We start from the raw sequence: 16,230 nt of genomic DNA on the forward strand, positions 1-16,230 counted from the left end.
GAGAAGATCTATAATCGGCTAATAAGTCCATGGAATATTTGTTGATCTCATTAGCCACCAGAGGAATGAAGAATCAAAATCACTGTGAGATCCCACCTCCTACCTACTAGGATGACTGTAATAAAAAAGATACATTCACAGTTTTGGTAATGATGGAGAGAAATTAAAATCCTCGTAGATTACTGGTTAGAATGTAAAATGGTCCAACTACATTGGAAAGTAGTGTGGCAGTTCTCAATAGGTTAAACGTAGATTTGTCTTTTGACCTAGGAATTCCACTCCTAGCTACGTACACAAAGGAAATAACATATGTCCGCACACAAACTTGTACAAAAATGTTAATTGTGACATTGTGAAAGTGGAAAGAACCCAATGATGAATGGATAAACAAAAAGTGGTATAACCATATAAAAGTATTGTTTAACAATACAAAGAAATGAATTTACTGATACATGCTGCAACATGAAAACATTATTCTAAATACCACATATTGTACGATTCTGTTGGTATGAAATGTCCAGAAGACAAATTAGATTGGTGATTGTTTAGGGTGGGACTTAATTAGGTTGGGTGGGAATTTCTTTGGGAGGAAGTAGAGAGTGATTGTTAATGGGTACTGGGTTTCTTTTTGGAGTGATGAAAATGTTGTAATACTGATTGTGATGATGATTGCAAAATTATGTATACTAAAAAGCAGTTGAATCATATACTGGGTTAGATGTACCATATGTGAATTATATCTTAAATTTTTTTTTTAAGTCAGTGCTATCCAAAGTGATCTATATAATTAAGTGCAATCCCAAGATCCTAATGGCATCTTTTAGGCAAATTAGTGCTAAAATTGATACGGAATCTTATGGGACCCTGAAGAGCCAAAAAACAATTTCTATAAACAATACAGTTGGAAATATTGCATTTCTTAATTTCAAAACATATTATAAAACTGCAGTAATCAAACTGTGGTATAAGCATACAGACAGACCTAGAGCAAATGAAGTAGAATGTAGAGTCCAGAAACAAATCCTTGAGTTGACTATATGATCAAATGATTTTCAGTATGTGTGCCAAGATCACTAGATGGGAAAAGAGAATCTCAAAAAGGGTGTTGGGGAAACTGGTTAGCCACATGCAAAAGAGTAAAGTTGGACCCTTCCTTTAACTTCATACATAAAAAATTTTGAAGATTAAAGACAAACTAGAAGAAAATATAGGGTGAATCTTCATATTTGATTTGGCAGTGATGTCTTGGATACGACACCAAAAACACATGTAATAAAAAGTTTGGGATTATAATAACTCACAACAGAATGAAAAAGTCACCTACAGAAAAGAAGAAAATATTTGCATATGCTCTGATAGAGTTAATATTGTTGAATATATAAAGAAATCCAACAACTCAACAAGAAACTCAGTTTAAAAAATGGGCAAAGGACTTGAATAGACTTTTCTTCAAAGATGATCTACAGATGTCCAGTGAGCACATGAAAATATGCTCAATATTACTGTTCATTAGAGAAATGCAAATCAAATTCACAATGAAGTATCACCTCCCACCCATTAGGATGGTTACTTTCAAAATAAAAAGTATAACCCAGAAAATAACAGTTGTTGTAGAGGATGTGGAGAAATTGGAACCTTTGTGCATTGTTAATGGGAACATAAAATGATATAATTGCTATTGAAAACTGTATGGCCGTTCATCAAAAAACTAAAAGGATATTTGCACAGTCATGTTCTTAGCAGTAGTATTCACAGTAGCCAAAAAGCAGGCCAAATGTCCATCAGGTGAATGGATAAACAAAATGTGGTATATACATTTAATGGAATACTATTCCGCCTTTAAAAAGGAAGGAAATCTGTCACATGATACAGTATGGATGGTCTTTGAGGGCATACTAAGTGAGATCAGCCACAAAGCCACACTGTATGATCCCACTGATAAATGTGGTACTACAGAGATCAATTCATAGAAACAAAGCAGATTGGCAGTTGCTGCCAGAGAGGGAGGAATGGGAGTTAATTGGTGTAGGGTTTTAGTTTTTCTAAATGAAAAATGTTTGGCTCTCTGTTGCACAACAGTGAATATACTTAACAGTACAGAACAGTACACTTAAAGATGGTTAGGATGGTAAGTTTTGTGTTACAGTTTTTTTTATTCCAGTTAAAAGTAAAAGTTTTGTAAAAGAATACCCACCTACCTCCCAAATAAAAAGTAACTAAAGCTTTTGTACATATTGATATCAGACAATAGATTTACAAAGTAGATTTGAAAACAAAGCATTACTAGTACTAAAGAGTCATTTTGTAATGATTAAAAATCAAGAATCTTATCAGGAAAATATTTATTTTTGGGGGGATTCATGCTGAAAGAACAGCCATTATGTAGCACTTGCTTATTCATTCATAAATAATAGGGGATGAACAAGAGGCTGAGCTAAAGTGTATAAATGTATTTAAAGTTGCTGCTTAGGTGTTCTTGTAATTTTCTCACATTCGCCTGGCTAAAGCAAATGATGGTGGCTAAATTTATGGGCCTGGAAATGTATATTCTCAAAAAGTGTGAAAGGTGGATATGCATAATCCCTTAATCTAGGGAATGCAGGCTTTGAACAATAATAGAATTTGCTATAGCTTCCAAGAAAGTAAAAGTTAAAAAAAAGAATTAACAAAATAAATCCCCGTAAAAGTACATGGAAGTAAATAATAATTAGATCTAATACAAGAGAATTAATCATACCAACACTTAATTCTGTGGAAAGACTAATATTAATGAAGAAAAGAAGAGGAAAATGTACTTATTTTCACTGCAGTAAAAATGGGGATGTAATTACTGATTATGGAGAAATTTAAGAAGGAATTTTAGACCAATAATTTGAACATTTAGCTAGGGAAAAATTTCTAGAAAAATATGTAACTTACCAAAATTTATTGGAAAAGAAAGTTGATAGAAACCATTTTTATAAATCTTCAGACTTAGAGAAAACTTGGCTTTATTAGCATGTTTTTCTAAAATTGGAATAATTCCAGCCATGCACAAGTATTTCCAATGAATAGAGCTAATAGTAAATACTCAGATACTTGTTGTAAGAGTAGGCTAAAAATAAATACTTCAGGTATTTTATGAGAAGAGCGTAACCTTGATACTGATAACCTGAAGAGACCATGAATGAGAAGTTCATGAGAATATGAGAATCCAGCATTACAGGTTATCTAGGTATAAATATTTTAAACTTTATTTTTTATTTTTATTTTTTTAAAGATTTTTTAAATTTATTCATTCGAGACACAGAGATACAGAGAGAGAGAACATGAGCAGGGGGAGAAGCAGAGGGAGGGGGAGAAGCAGGCTCCCCGCTGAGCAGGGAGCCCGATGCAGGGCTCTATCCCAGGACCCTGGGATCATGACCTGAGCTGAAGGCAGACGCTTAACCATCTGAGCCACCCAGGCGCCCCAATATTTTAAACTTAAATCAAATTCACTTCTGAAAGTAAGCTCCCTATTTTAAGGTCACTTATTAGAAATCTGAATTACATGTGCAAATTCCTTTTTGCATTTATTTAACATAATCACATTACAGGGATTGGGATCTGGATATCTTTGAAGGACCCTTCTGCCTCCCATAGGATAGATCTTTTAGAAGAAAGATCTTTGAAAAGGTAAAAGTTTTAACCAGACTTTTAAGGAGATTATTATAATTAAAGGTGTTAGTAAAGACATAAGTAGGGAGAGAAATAACAAGCTCATGTTTGAAAGATCCAGTGTGGTAAAGAGGGTAATTTTCCCAAAGTCAATTCAAAAGCCAATTAAATACCAGTAAGTATTTCAACAGATTTTTTTCAAAGGAATTTGATAAGCTGATTCTAAAATTTATATGAAAATATAAGGGACAAGAAACTCATCACACTCCTGAAAGCAGGGCAACTCGTTTTAGCAAATTAAAGATACGGACCATAGAAATGGAATAGGAAGTCCCAAAATGGTTGCATGCATATATGCACACTTGGTGAATGACAGGTAGGATTACAAATCAAGGAGAAAATCTGATTTTTCATATGTGGTTCTGGGAAAATTGTGTGTGGGGGAAGAAAGTGAAATTACAGGCTTCTGCCTTCTAGTGTCATTCAAATCTATTCCCGTGAAAGGCAAAAGCAAAACGCTGTGAAGGGATAATAGTAAAAGATTTTCATGATCTCACAGTAGGGAAAGGTTTCTTAAGTGGACAAAAAATACACAACCATAAAGGACAAAATAAAAAAATTTATCACAAATAATTTTTTATTAAACATCAAGAAGAGTGCATATGTAGTTTATGAAGCGAAAAAAAAAGTTTCCATTCATGGTGTGATAAGTATTGTAAAACAAATGCATAGGGGCACCTGATTGGCCCAGTTGATAGAGCATGCGGCTCTTGATCTCAGGGTCATGAGTTCAGGCCCCACATTGGGCATGGAGATTACTTCAAGAAAATTAAAAAAAAAAAAGTAAAATACAAATCAATAAAAGATGCAGTAGAAACTGATTATAAGACATGAACCAGCATTTCACGAAAAATGAAGCCCAAATGGTTGAAATCATGAAAAAGTGTTTAACTTTATTCAGAAGATGCAAATTAAAATGTCAATGAAATATTTCATGAAGCCCACGTGAGCAAAATTAAAACAGACTAATGTTTGGGAATATTTGGAGCAAGAACTTTATTACTCTGTGGGAATAAAAAATGTAAAACCATATCTTATGCTTACCATCTGTACTTAAGAATATGCTCTTGAGGGGTGCTTGGGTGGCTCAATTAAACATCTGCCTTCTTGGGTCATGATCCCAGGGTCCTACAAGTCCCACATCTGGCTCCTTGATCAGTGGGGAGCCTGCTTCTCCCTCTCCCTCTGCCTGCCACTCTACCTGCTTATGCTCTCTGTCAAATAAATAAAATCTTAAAAAAAAAAAAAATGCTCTTGAGTTGCATTGTTCCAGTATTAACCACCTGTGGTTATTGAGTTTTCAAAATGACTAGTCCAAAAGGAGATTTGCTTTAAATGTACAGTATTGGATTTTGAAGGCTTAGTTAAGAAGAATGTAAAATATCTCAATGATCTTTATAATTATTGCATATTGAAATGATAATATATTTGGTTAAATAAAATATTAAAATTTCACTGTTTAAAAAATGTTTTTAATGTAGCTACTGGAAAATTTAGAATTACTTGTGGTTTTCATTATTGTGTATATTGGACAGCCCTGTTCTAGTGGAACTTAAGAGTGTTCATCAGGAACAACACATGGCAATATAGCAGAATTGTTCATTATATTCACAGATTGGAAATAACTAAAATACCTATCAGCTACTGACTGGACATGTTATGGTATAGTATACAGTGTATAAATTATATAGTAGTGAAAATGAATGACAGCTATAAACACCTTTATGAATGAATCTTGAGAAGAGCTACGTGTAAGAAGTTAAGAAAGGTTGTATACAGTGTATGATTCCATAAAGCTCAAGGGCAGGTCAAATCAAACATGTATCTTTCAGAAGTGTGTGTACACATAGAAGGTCATCTAAAGAAAAGCCGGGAATGGTTGATCAGAATTTCAGGTCAGAATTTTGGTGATTCGGGGGGTGAGGGACTACGATACACAGGTTCTAATGTACTAACAGTGTTGTGTTTCCAGTTGCTATATGAATATTTTTCTGGATAAGTTGCACATGTATATTTAATACATTCTTCTGTATGGCATATTTCCTAATAATACTTAAAACCAGGCTAGCATGAATTGGGATGTGTGGGACAATAAGAGGCAAGCCAAAGCTGACTAATTCACTTCTTGGAGCTGCAGGGTTGTTGCTCCTTGGGCTAAAACTCAAGGTAGGTTGAGCCTTTGTTTTTTTTTGCATTTAAGTATTCTTACCCAGTGGTCTGCTTGGGATGGTGGTGGAAACTTGGACAGTGTTGAAGGCACTATTAATAGAAGAGATACAGATAGGCCTTCCATCTCAGAGATGTGCTAGTGGGCCTCTGTGTCTTGTTTACTCATATTGCTCGCTTGCCTCTGGGCGCATGAAGTTCAGGGACTGCCCAGGCTACTGTTTCTCATGATACTGTCCCCTAATTAGAAATCTTTAGTTTGAATCTGCAGAAGAAGGGAGAGAAGCCATTACAACCAGTTCCTCAATCATTATACTTTCTGTCCCAGTTGTTTATGTGGAAACCTAAATATATATACTCATACCTTTGTTTCCAGCATTTCAAGAAGAACCTTCAAATTGAAAGCTGCTGAATCACATCGGTCAGCCTGCTTATCTCATCTTTAGGCTCACAACATTTGCTGTTGTACAGTATGCCAGCTTTGTCCAGTACTTCCTGGAGTTTAATGTGAGGTTAATCACTGGTGCTCTAAGTGTCAATTTCCAGAGGTGGTCTTGGAGTTACTGGCTTTGTGTTGTATAAGAAAACATTTACGGTTGCTGAATGTTGGAGACCATTGCAGAGACACTGTTGAGAGTGTACTGAGTGGGGGCTCTCTCTTCTACCTTGACCCAGATAATGTTCTGGAATTGTGGATACCCAGTGGCTGCTCTTGACTTTGCTGACTACTTGCTACATTCCCCTTACAAATGCAAGTAGGCCCTTGTCTGTATTTGTTGCAGGTAGTGAGAGGAACTTCAACTGTGGTGAAGTCTTTGGTATATAGCTGGAAATGGTGTACAAATCACCAAGAGATACCACATCATCACCTGGCAGACATCATATGGGCATCATATTGACTTGGCAAGAAGAGAGTCATCTAAATTTTCCCTCACCACCAGTTGAGCTGTTCCTTTTCTCACTAGTGAAGAACACCAAGTTGAGAACCTTTCTGGCAAAACTGAGGCCTGTTCCTGACCAAGAATCAACTTGTGTGCAAGTTCACTGAGTACAGTTTTGGACTAAAAACTTTTATGAATCTCAGATGGGGGTCATTCTTTTCTACCTCATAGGGTTGTAGAGACTTGGAAACCATAAAGACTGGGCATGTGGGAGAAAGAACAAAGGCCATATAGTTGTATGGGACCAATGATAATGATACCAGCGCAGGGAAGACCAGGAGTTTAAAGAATGCAGAAGCTTCAGGCTTTACGTAGAAATTGTGACATCAAAGTATAGTCTGTGGAGTTCTTCATGGGTGCCACAATGTTAGATATTTCCATGATTAGTCCTTTTGTATATTTTAAAATGTAAAATTCCTTTTTTTTTTGAGATTTTATTTATTAGAGAGAGAGTACAAGCAGGGGGAGTGGCAGGGAGAGGGAGATGCAGGCTCCCTGCTGAGCAAGGAGGCGGATGTGGGCCTCTATCCCAGGACCCTGAGATCATGACTTGAGCCAAAGGCAAGACAGACTGAGCTACCCAAGTGCCCTAAAATGTGAAATTCTTAATTCTTCCTCCTAATACCTTAGTCTGAAAGACTCTCAGATCACTTTCCTCTCATGTACAACATGAGGCCCCAAATCAAGTGTAGTCACTCACTTTAGAAATGTTTTGAGGGGTGCCTGCTGGCTCTGTTGGTAGAGCATGCGACGCTCTTGGGGTTGTGAGTTTGAGCCCCATGCTGGGTGTAGAGATTACTTAAAAATAAAATCTTAAAATTTTTTTGAAAAATGTTTTGAATTGACTTCCTGCTGGAGAGACAGCCGAATCAGGAGACTTGATTTCAGGTTTTGCCCCATTGTTGAAATTCCAGCCATAATCCTTTGCATGTGTTAGTGTCTTATCTTGACATACATACTTCAAATATGGTAGCTTCATAAGAAATTAGCTCTTTGCCAGGGATTCAGTCCATTAACATATATTTGAGTGCCTGATGGTGCTGGGAACTGGGAATGTAGTAGTGAACATGACTGACTACTGAAAATACAGTCTCTTAGTAATTTATAATGATGGTGTCATTGGGAGTAGGGTGGGTGGATGGAGATAATTAGACCAGAAAACCTTTGCAATAGATAACTACCATAATTGACCATTGAATTTAGTTATGAGCCTCTTCATAAACAGGAAAGAAGAAACTTGCTGAGTTACCTCAGTGGAACAGTTGGGGGAAAAGGCTGAAGAAATGACTAGTGGAAATATGAGTATAATACATTCAAATGTATGTGAGTATTAAATATTTTATTGAATAATACGAGTATTGAACTTTGGTATAAAGTATTGGAGAAATAGTACCTAAAGGGCCATAAGCAGTCAGAGAATGTGGTGTGTGTGTGTGTGTGTGTGTGTGTGTTTGTATATTTTTAAAGAATGGAAAATACTGGAACATTTACATGGTGACGGGAATGGTCGAGTAGAAAGGGAGAGTTGAAAATACAGAAGGGAGTAGAAAAATGGGGCTAAGTTCTCAGAGACAGGAAGGGATTCAGAACATGTGGAGCAGGGTTTGTCAGCCTCAGTACTATTGACATTTTGAATCAGGTAATTCTTCGTGGGGGCTGTCTTGCAACATTGGATGGTTAGCATTATCCCTGACCTCTACCCTTCAGATGCCAGTAGCACCCTACCCCCACTATTGAAAAAGTACCTTTAGGGCAGTTGTGAGCAAAATCACCTCTAGTTGAGAAGCATTTATACAGAAGTGTATTGGCCTTCAAAGTGATCCTGTCTTTATCTGGAGAGAAGTAGAACATGGATGTGTGAGAGCTTGTAGATTTGGTGGTGGAAATATGAGGGAGTGAGTTCCTTCTCATGATTTAACCTTTCTCAGTGAACTGGGTCAAGGTTATGGGGCTGGTGAAAGTGTCGAGAGTGATGAAGATAAAAAGTCATTTTTGTAGAATGAGAGACTAGGGTTCTTAGAAAAATCAAAGATTCCTAGTGAGCAGTGGGAGACTAGAGGCTATTTCTTTTGGAGGAAGTTTTACTATAGAGGCTTTAGACCAAAGAGACCAGACAGAGGAAAATGGAGGATAGTACTGAGATTATTACTGACTTACTTCTAAAACCGATGGATAAAAGACTATCTAGATCTTACTTGATCTTGAACATTTATTTGGCTTTCCCATTACTACTTCTAAAGCCACTCTTTTTCAGTTCGATTTACATGCTTATCTTCTCTTTTTCCTTAAATGCCGGCAATTCCTAGGCTTATGACTTAAGACTCAACTATTCTCCCTAGGCCGTCTTTCTACTCAGGGCTTCATTCGAGGTTGTTGTTTTTAATCCCAACTCTTTTATGTCTAGACTAGATTTTGATCTTAAATTTCAGGTACAGTGTATCTAGGTGTTTCCTGGGACATTTCATCATATTTGTCCCAGAGGCCTTTAAAAATCAACATGCCCCAAACTGAATTTATTATTTCATGATTCTACCCCCCACCCACCCCCAGCTCCTTTTCCTCTCCAAACAAAACAAAAAACTCTACACTGCAATATGATTCTTATCTTGGTAATTGGCTCTATGGTCCCTGAACATTGTCATGGGTATAGCCCTCTTGCCTCACATTAGTCAGTAAGCCTCATTTGTACTCTCATATTTCATGAATTCTTCCATATCTCTTTCCACGTTTCCACCCTTATTGCTCCTCTCTCTGTACATTGAAATACTTAGTTTCCCAAAGATACTCTTCTTATCTCTGAGCTTTTCCATATATTTCTTCAAAGTCTTCAAATGCTCTTGCCCATTATCTTTGTTAGACAAACTCCTATTCATATTTCAGACTTGATTGGACATCAGCTTCTTTGAGCATCCTTTCCTGGTTTCCACTTCCTGCTCTTTCCACAGCACCTTATATAAACCTCTGGTATAGCAAAATACAAGTGAAGGAGGTTGATTCAAGTGTTCTGTATATGATTATGTAAGGGTAAGTTCCCAGATGATCCTTCTGTGGAGAATAAGTAAAAATCCTAGATAAAATTATTGAAAAAATTTACAAAAAAATAAGGTATACTTACTAATTCCACAGATTAAAGTGAGAATCTAGAGAAAGAAACTGAGTTCAAGAACAGGTGTTTAGAGTGCTTGGGTGGCTCATTTGGTTAAGCAAGCGACTGCCTTCGGCTCAGGTCATGATCCTGGAGTCCTGGGATCGAGTCCCCCATCAGGCTCCCTGCTCAGCAGGGAGTCTGCCTCTCCCTCTGACCCTCCTCCCTCTCATGTGCTCTCTCTCTCTCTCTCAAATAAATAAATAAAATCTTTAAAAAAGATTTAAAAAGAAAAAAATGAACAGGTGTTCACTCTGAAGTCATGTACTAAATAAGGTGAACTTCATTTTGAAATTCATAGCCTTATGAACATGGTACAGGAGATAAACCCTAGGATCCACCCAAGTAAGGAAGTAAAATAGGAGACGAGGCTGTATCTTCAGTGTGACAGTGAACTAGAAATGAACTCACCATTCATTTGAGTCACAAAGAAACTAAGAAAAATTGCATACCTAGGTCTTGGTTCTGAATGGAGGCAGTGCTCTGAGAAGTAACTATGTGCTGGTAGTCATTTGTGGATATTCAGTTAAAATTCATAATACATTTTATTAGTCTGAAAAAAGTTAAAACTGACAATATAAAATAATTCTGGGTTGTTAATAATCACAGGTGCCTGGCATAAGCAAACCCGTATCATCTTTGGAGGAACTGAGGATGGCAGACTCTTCTGTATCAGGCTGGATAGTAAATATTTTTGACTTTGCCAAATATTTTGGCCCGTTAGTTGTAGTTTGCTTCCCAGACTAACTTCATTCCAAGCCTCAAAATAATTTCGATAAAATATTTTCTGAAGAAAATAAGTAGCTCTGAGAAAAAAATTATTAAACACTCACTGAAATAAGATACCAAGTGCATTCTACAGCTGAAATGACAGCAGAAAGAAACTCACAGATACTTTGAATGTTGGAATTACCCAGTCACAGAATAGCAGCCATAGTATATAAAATAAATGTTTTACATAGTTCAATTAATAAGTGATGAAGTTCAAAATATGAGAATGGGAAAATAAAAAGCAGATTTGAAAAAATGAATGGAATTCCTGTAAGTGAATATTCATGTAAAATTAAAGATTCATAGTTGGATTTAATAGCAGGTGAGACAAAGCTGACAAGACACTGAGAATTAGTAAATTGGAAGAGAGGTTGGCAGAAATTACCTACAATAAAGCAGTGTGAGAGGGAAAATATGAAAGACATTCAGGATTTGGAGTTAGAAGATCCAATGTACAGATCTAACTATAGTTCCAGAAAAAGCAGGGAGAAAGGGGGGGCTGAGGCAATATATGAAGATATAGGGCTAAGAATTTTTTAGAACTCATGGAATATAAGTTTAATAAATTGAGTTTCTTTCAGAATCAGGCTAATTTAGCATTAGGATACCAGTTTGCCACATTTAGAGGTTAGAAGAGAAAAATACAAACTTAATAGATGTAGCAGTAGCATTTGATAAGCTTATATGTATTTAGGATTTAGAAAAAAGAATTTGCAAAATAGATGTAAGTTTCTATAACCCAAGTAAAAATATCTGCACAGGAACCTTCATTTAACACTATACATAATGGTAAAAAATATAAAGCATTCATTTAAAGAAGAGGATGAATTTAATAGCTATTTTAGAGATCCTAGAAGTTTAAAGATGATTAGAATTAGTCTGCAGCAAGATTCCTAGATATAAAGATCAATATATAAATGTCTTTGCATTTTTTCTAGCAACCAGAAAAATGAAAATTAAAAAAAAGCTGCTGTTTATAATAGCAGCAAGAAGTAAGAAGCAGGGGTGCCTGGGTGGCTCAGACGGTTGAGTGTCTGCCTTTGGTTCAGGTCACAATCTTCAGGTCCTGGGACCGGGCCTAGCATCAGGCTCCCAGCTCTGCTTCTCCCTCTCCCTCTTCCTGATTGTGCTCGCTCGCTCTCTCTCTCTCTCAAATGAATAAAAATCTTAAGAAGTAACTAGGATAATTGTAACAAAAAATGTGCAAGATTTTTGTGGAGAGCATTATAAACTTTATTAAAAAGATGTTAAGGGCTGTAAATAGAGATGCTATCTTCACAGACTGCAAGAATTAAATTGTAGAAATGGTCCTCAACATCTTGATTTATATATTCATTGCAGTCCCCCAAGTTTTTCCCCTCATTCTTTCCTTTACTCCCTTCCTATTAGGAGGAGCTGATTCCAAAATTTACATGCAAGTGCAAAATGTTAAAAGTAGCAAAGACACTTTTAGGGTGCCTGGGTGGCTCAGTCTGTTAGGTGTCTGACTCTTGATTTTGGATGGGGTCATGATCTCAGGGTTGTGGGATTGAGCCCCACATCGTGCTCTGTGCTGGGCGTGGAGCCTGCTTGGGATTGTCTCTCTCCCTGTGTCCCCCTCCCCTGCCTACTCTCTCTTTCTCTCCCCCTTCTTCCCCCCGCCAAAAAATAGCAAAAGACACTTTTTTTTTTTAAGATTTTATTTATTTATTTGACAGAGAGAGACACAGCGAGAGAGGGAACACAAGCAGAGGGACTGGGAGAGGGAGAAGCAGACTTCCCGCTGCGCAGGGAGCCCGATGTGGGGCTCGATCCCAGGACCCTGGGATCATGACCTGAGCTGAAGGCAGACGCTTAACGACTGAGCCACCCAGGGGCCCACAAAGGCACTTTTAAAAGTGCAAAGTTGACTTGTCCTACCAGATACTAAGATTTTTAATAAAGCTATGATAATTAAAATAATGAAATGTTGGTAATGCATATATAGATAATTTGAGAGAATAGAGAACCAGGAATATTTTACTTATGTGTAGACACAGGATGTATGACACAGGTGGTTATATTGCAGAGCAATGGGGAAAGAATGCACTACTTAATGTCAGTAAGATACTTTTATGGGGGAAAAAGTGAAATTTGAACCCTGCCTCAGACTACATTTACATTACTTTTAAGTGGATTAGAAACCTAAATTGTGAAAGACAAACCTTTTCTAAGAAACTATCTCAACCACTTGTTGGGGAAGATGAAGGAAGGCATTTTTCCATAAATATACAAAGTTACTGATGCATATCATTAAAAATAAGTATATTCATAAGTGATTAATTTTTGTATGTTTGCATTTAGTTGTGAAATTTTTTTGTGTCATAATTTTCTTACTCCTGATTATGGCCTTTTCTTTCCACTCAAAGAATTCACTTTATTATTTCTTATAGGGCTTGTTTAGTGATAATGAACTCCTTTAACTTTTGTCTGGGAAACTCTCTCTGTTCTTCTATTCTGAATCATAACTTCGCTGGGTTGCAGAGTTTTTTCCTTTCAGTACTTTGAGTATATCATGCCACTCTCTACTGGCCTGCAAAGTTTCTACTGAAAAATCAGCTGATAGCCTTACAGGGTTTCCATTGTATATAATTTGTTTTCTTTTCTCTTACTCCTTCTAAAATTCTCTCTTTATCGCTACTTTTATGCCATTTTGCTTATTGTGTCTTGGTGTAAACCTCTTTGGGTTAATTTTGTTGGGTGCTCTGTTTTCTGGATCTGGATTTCTCTTTTTCCAGATTAGGGAAGTTTTTGGCTATTGTTTCGTTAAATAAGTTTTCTGACCCTTCTTCTTTTTTGGGATTCCTATAATGAAAATGTTATTACGCTTGATGATGTTACTGAGTTCCCTTAATCTCTTCTCATTTTTTATAGTTTTTCCTTTTCCCTGTTCAGCTTATTTGCTTTTCATTACCCTGTCTTCCAGATTGCTGATTCGTTCTTCTGCCTCTTCTAATCTGCCACTGATTCCCTTTAGTGTATTGATTTTTATTTCAGTATAACCAGTATGGAGGTTAAAGCACAAAGCAGTAAATCCCATTATATCTACAGAAATCAGTCAAGGGATGCATGAAATAAAAGGATGTAAAGAATGACATCGTATACATAAAATATGAATGGGGATTAAAAATTTAATGCTTTTAGAATAGGTTCAAACTTAAGTGACCATTAGTTTATTATAAACTGCAATATGCATAAGATCTTATATATGAATCTAAGGTAACCACAAACCACAAAAACCTGTAATAGATACAGAAATAATAAAGAGAAAAGAATCCAAGCAAAACCCTAAAGAAAGCTGTCAGACCACAAGAATGAGAACAAGAGAAGAAAGGTACACAGAAAAACTACCAAAATAACCATAAAACAAGTAACAAAATGGCAATAAGTACATACTTATCAGTTATTTAAATATAAATGGACTAAATGCTCCAATCAGAAGATACAGGATAACAGACTAGTTTACAAAAAGAAGACCTATCTATACATGACTTTGGAGACTTACTTCAGACCTAAAGATGTGCTGAGTGAAAGTGAAGGGATAGTAAAACATTTATCATGCAAATGAAAGTGAAAAGAAAGCTGGGGTAGCAATATATATTGTTGGACAAAATAGGCTTGAAAACAAAGACTGTAATGAGACAAAGAAGGACACTACTTAATGGAGGGAACAATCCAACAAGATGATAAAACGATTGTAAATATTTATGCACCCAACATGGACGCACCTAAATATATAAAGCAATTATTAACAGAAATAAAGGAAGAAATTGACAGTAACACAATAATAGTAGGGGACCTTAACCCCCATTTACATCAATGGATATTTCTTTCAGACAGAAAATCAAGAAATGGTGGCTTTGAATGACATGTGGACCAAATGGACCTAATAGATACAATGTTCCATCCAGGAAACAACAAAACACACATATTTTTGCAAGATTTTATCTATTGAGAGCACCTGCATGAGCCAGCAGAGGGAAGGGGAGAGGGAGAGAATCCCAAGCATTCTGTGTTGAGCATGAAGCTCAATGTGGGGCTCAATTCCATAACCCGAGATCATGACCTGAGCCAAAGTCAAATTGGGCATTTAACCAACTGAGCCACCGAGGTGCCTCTAGAATACACATTCCTAAGTGCACATGGAACATTATCCAGAATAGATACATTAGGTCAACAAAACAAGTCTCAACAAAATTTAAAAACTTGAAACCATCATTTCCAACCACAATAGTATGAAACTGGCTATCAACCACAAGAAAAAACTTGAGGGGTGCCTGGGTGGCTCAGTCGGTTAAGCGTCTGCTTTCGACTCAGGTCCTGATCTCAGGGTCCTGGGATTGAGCCCCATGTTGTTGGGCTCCATGCTTAGCAGGGAGCTTGCTTCTCCCTCTCCCTTCCCCCTGCTTGTGCTCTCACATGATCTCTCTCAAATAAAAAAATATCTTGGAGGGGTACCTGGGTGACTCAGTTGGTTAAGTGACTGCCTTTGGCTTGGGTCATGATCCCAGGGTCCTGGGATCGAGCCCTGCATTGGGCTACCTGCTCAGCTGGGAGTCTGCTTCTCTCTCTCCCTCTGCCCCTGCTTGTGTTCCTTCTCTTGCTGTCTCTCTTTCTCAATTAAATAAATAAATCTTTAAAAAAAAAATCTTGGAAAGAACACAAATACATGGAAGCTAAATAAATGCTACTAAGCAATGAGTCAACCAAGAAATCGAAGAGGAAATAAAAAAATACATAGAGACAAATGAATGAAAACACAATGGTCCAAAAACTTTGGGATACTTAGTAAAAGCTGTTCTAAGAGGGAAGATTGTAGCAATACAGGCCTACCACAAGAAGCAAAAAATATCTCAACCAACTTGATTTTACACCTACGGGAGGTTGAAAAAGAAGTAGAAGGAAAGAAAGAATAAAGATCAGAGCAGAAATAGAGACTAAAAAAATAAAACAGATTAATGAAACCAGGAGTGGTTCTTTAAGAAGATGAATGAAATTCATTAACTTTTAGCTAGGTCAGGAACAAGACAAGGATGGTCTAACACCATTTTTTATTCAGCATAGTACTGGAAGTCCTAGCCACAGCAGTCAGACAGGAAAAAAAAATAATAAAAGGCTTCCAAATTGATAAAGAAGTAAAACTTTCATTATTGGCAGATTGAATATATGTACGATACTATATATAGAAAGCCCTAAAGAATCCACCAAAAAACTACTAGAAATGACTGATGAAAACTACTGATAAATGAATTCAGTAAAGTCACAGAATACAAAATTACAGAAATCTGTTGAGTTCCTTTACACTAATAATGAAGTAGCAGAAAGAGAAATTAAGAAAATAATCCCATTTACAATTACACCAAAAAGAATAAATACCTAAGAATAAACTTAACCTAGCGGGTGAAAGACCTGTACTCTTAAAACTATTAAACACTGATGAAACAAATTGAAGATGACACCGATGGAAAGGTATACTGTGCTCATGGATTA

General features: G+C 36.6%; 1 protein-coding gene across 12 annotated transcripts in view; it reads left to right on the forward strand.

The window, feature by feature from the left end:
* The window catches only part of LARP1B (La ribonucleoprotein 1B), a 119,378-nt gene that overhangs the window by 54,461 nt on the left and 48,687 nt on the right, over positions 1 to 16,230 (forward strand). The window contains exon 12 of one of the 12 annotated variants that reach the window (XM_073892250.1): positions 6,648 to 7,614. The exons of 9 other annotated variants lie outside the window; for them this stretch is intronic. In XM_073892250.1, the coding sequence (XP_073748351.1) occupies positions 6,648 to 6,764 (117 nt within the window). In that variant the 3' untranslated portion in view covers positions 6,765 to 7,614. Of the gene's footprint in view, positions 1 to 6,241; positions 6,510 to 6,647; positions 7,615 to 8,031; positions 8,107 to 16,230 lie in introns of those variants that run through there. 2 more of the 12 variants (XM_025874169.2, XM_073892251.1) reach the window with 2 other exon arrangements.

This window comes from Callorhinus ursinus, unplaced genomic scaffold (genome assembly GCF_003265705.2).
Source record: "Callorhinus ursinus isolate GAN/ISIS: 27379988/994484 unplaced genomic scaffold, GSC_fseal_2.0 scaffold4, whole genome shotgun sequence".
In the NCBI taxonomy this organism is placed as follows: domain Eukaryota; kingdom Metazoa; phylum Chordata; class Mammalia; order Carnivora; family Otariidae; genus Callorhinus; species Callorhinus ursinus.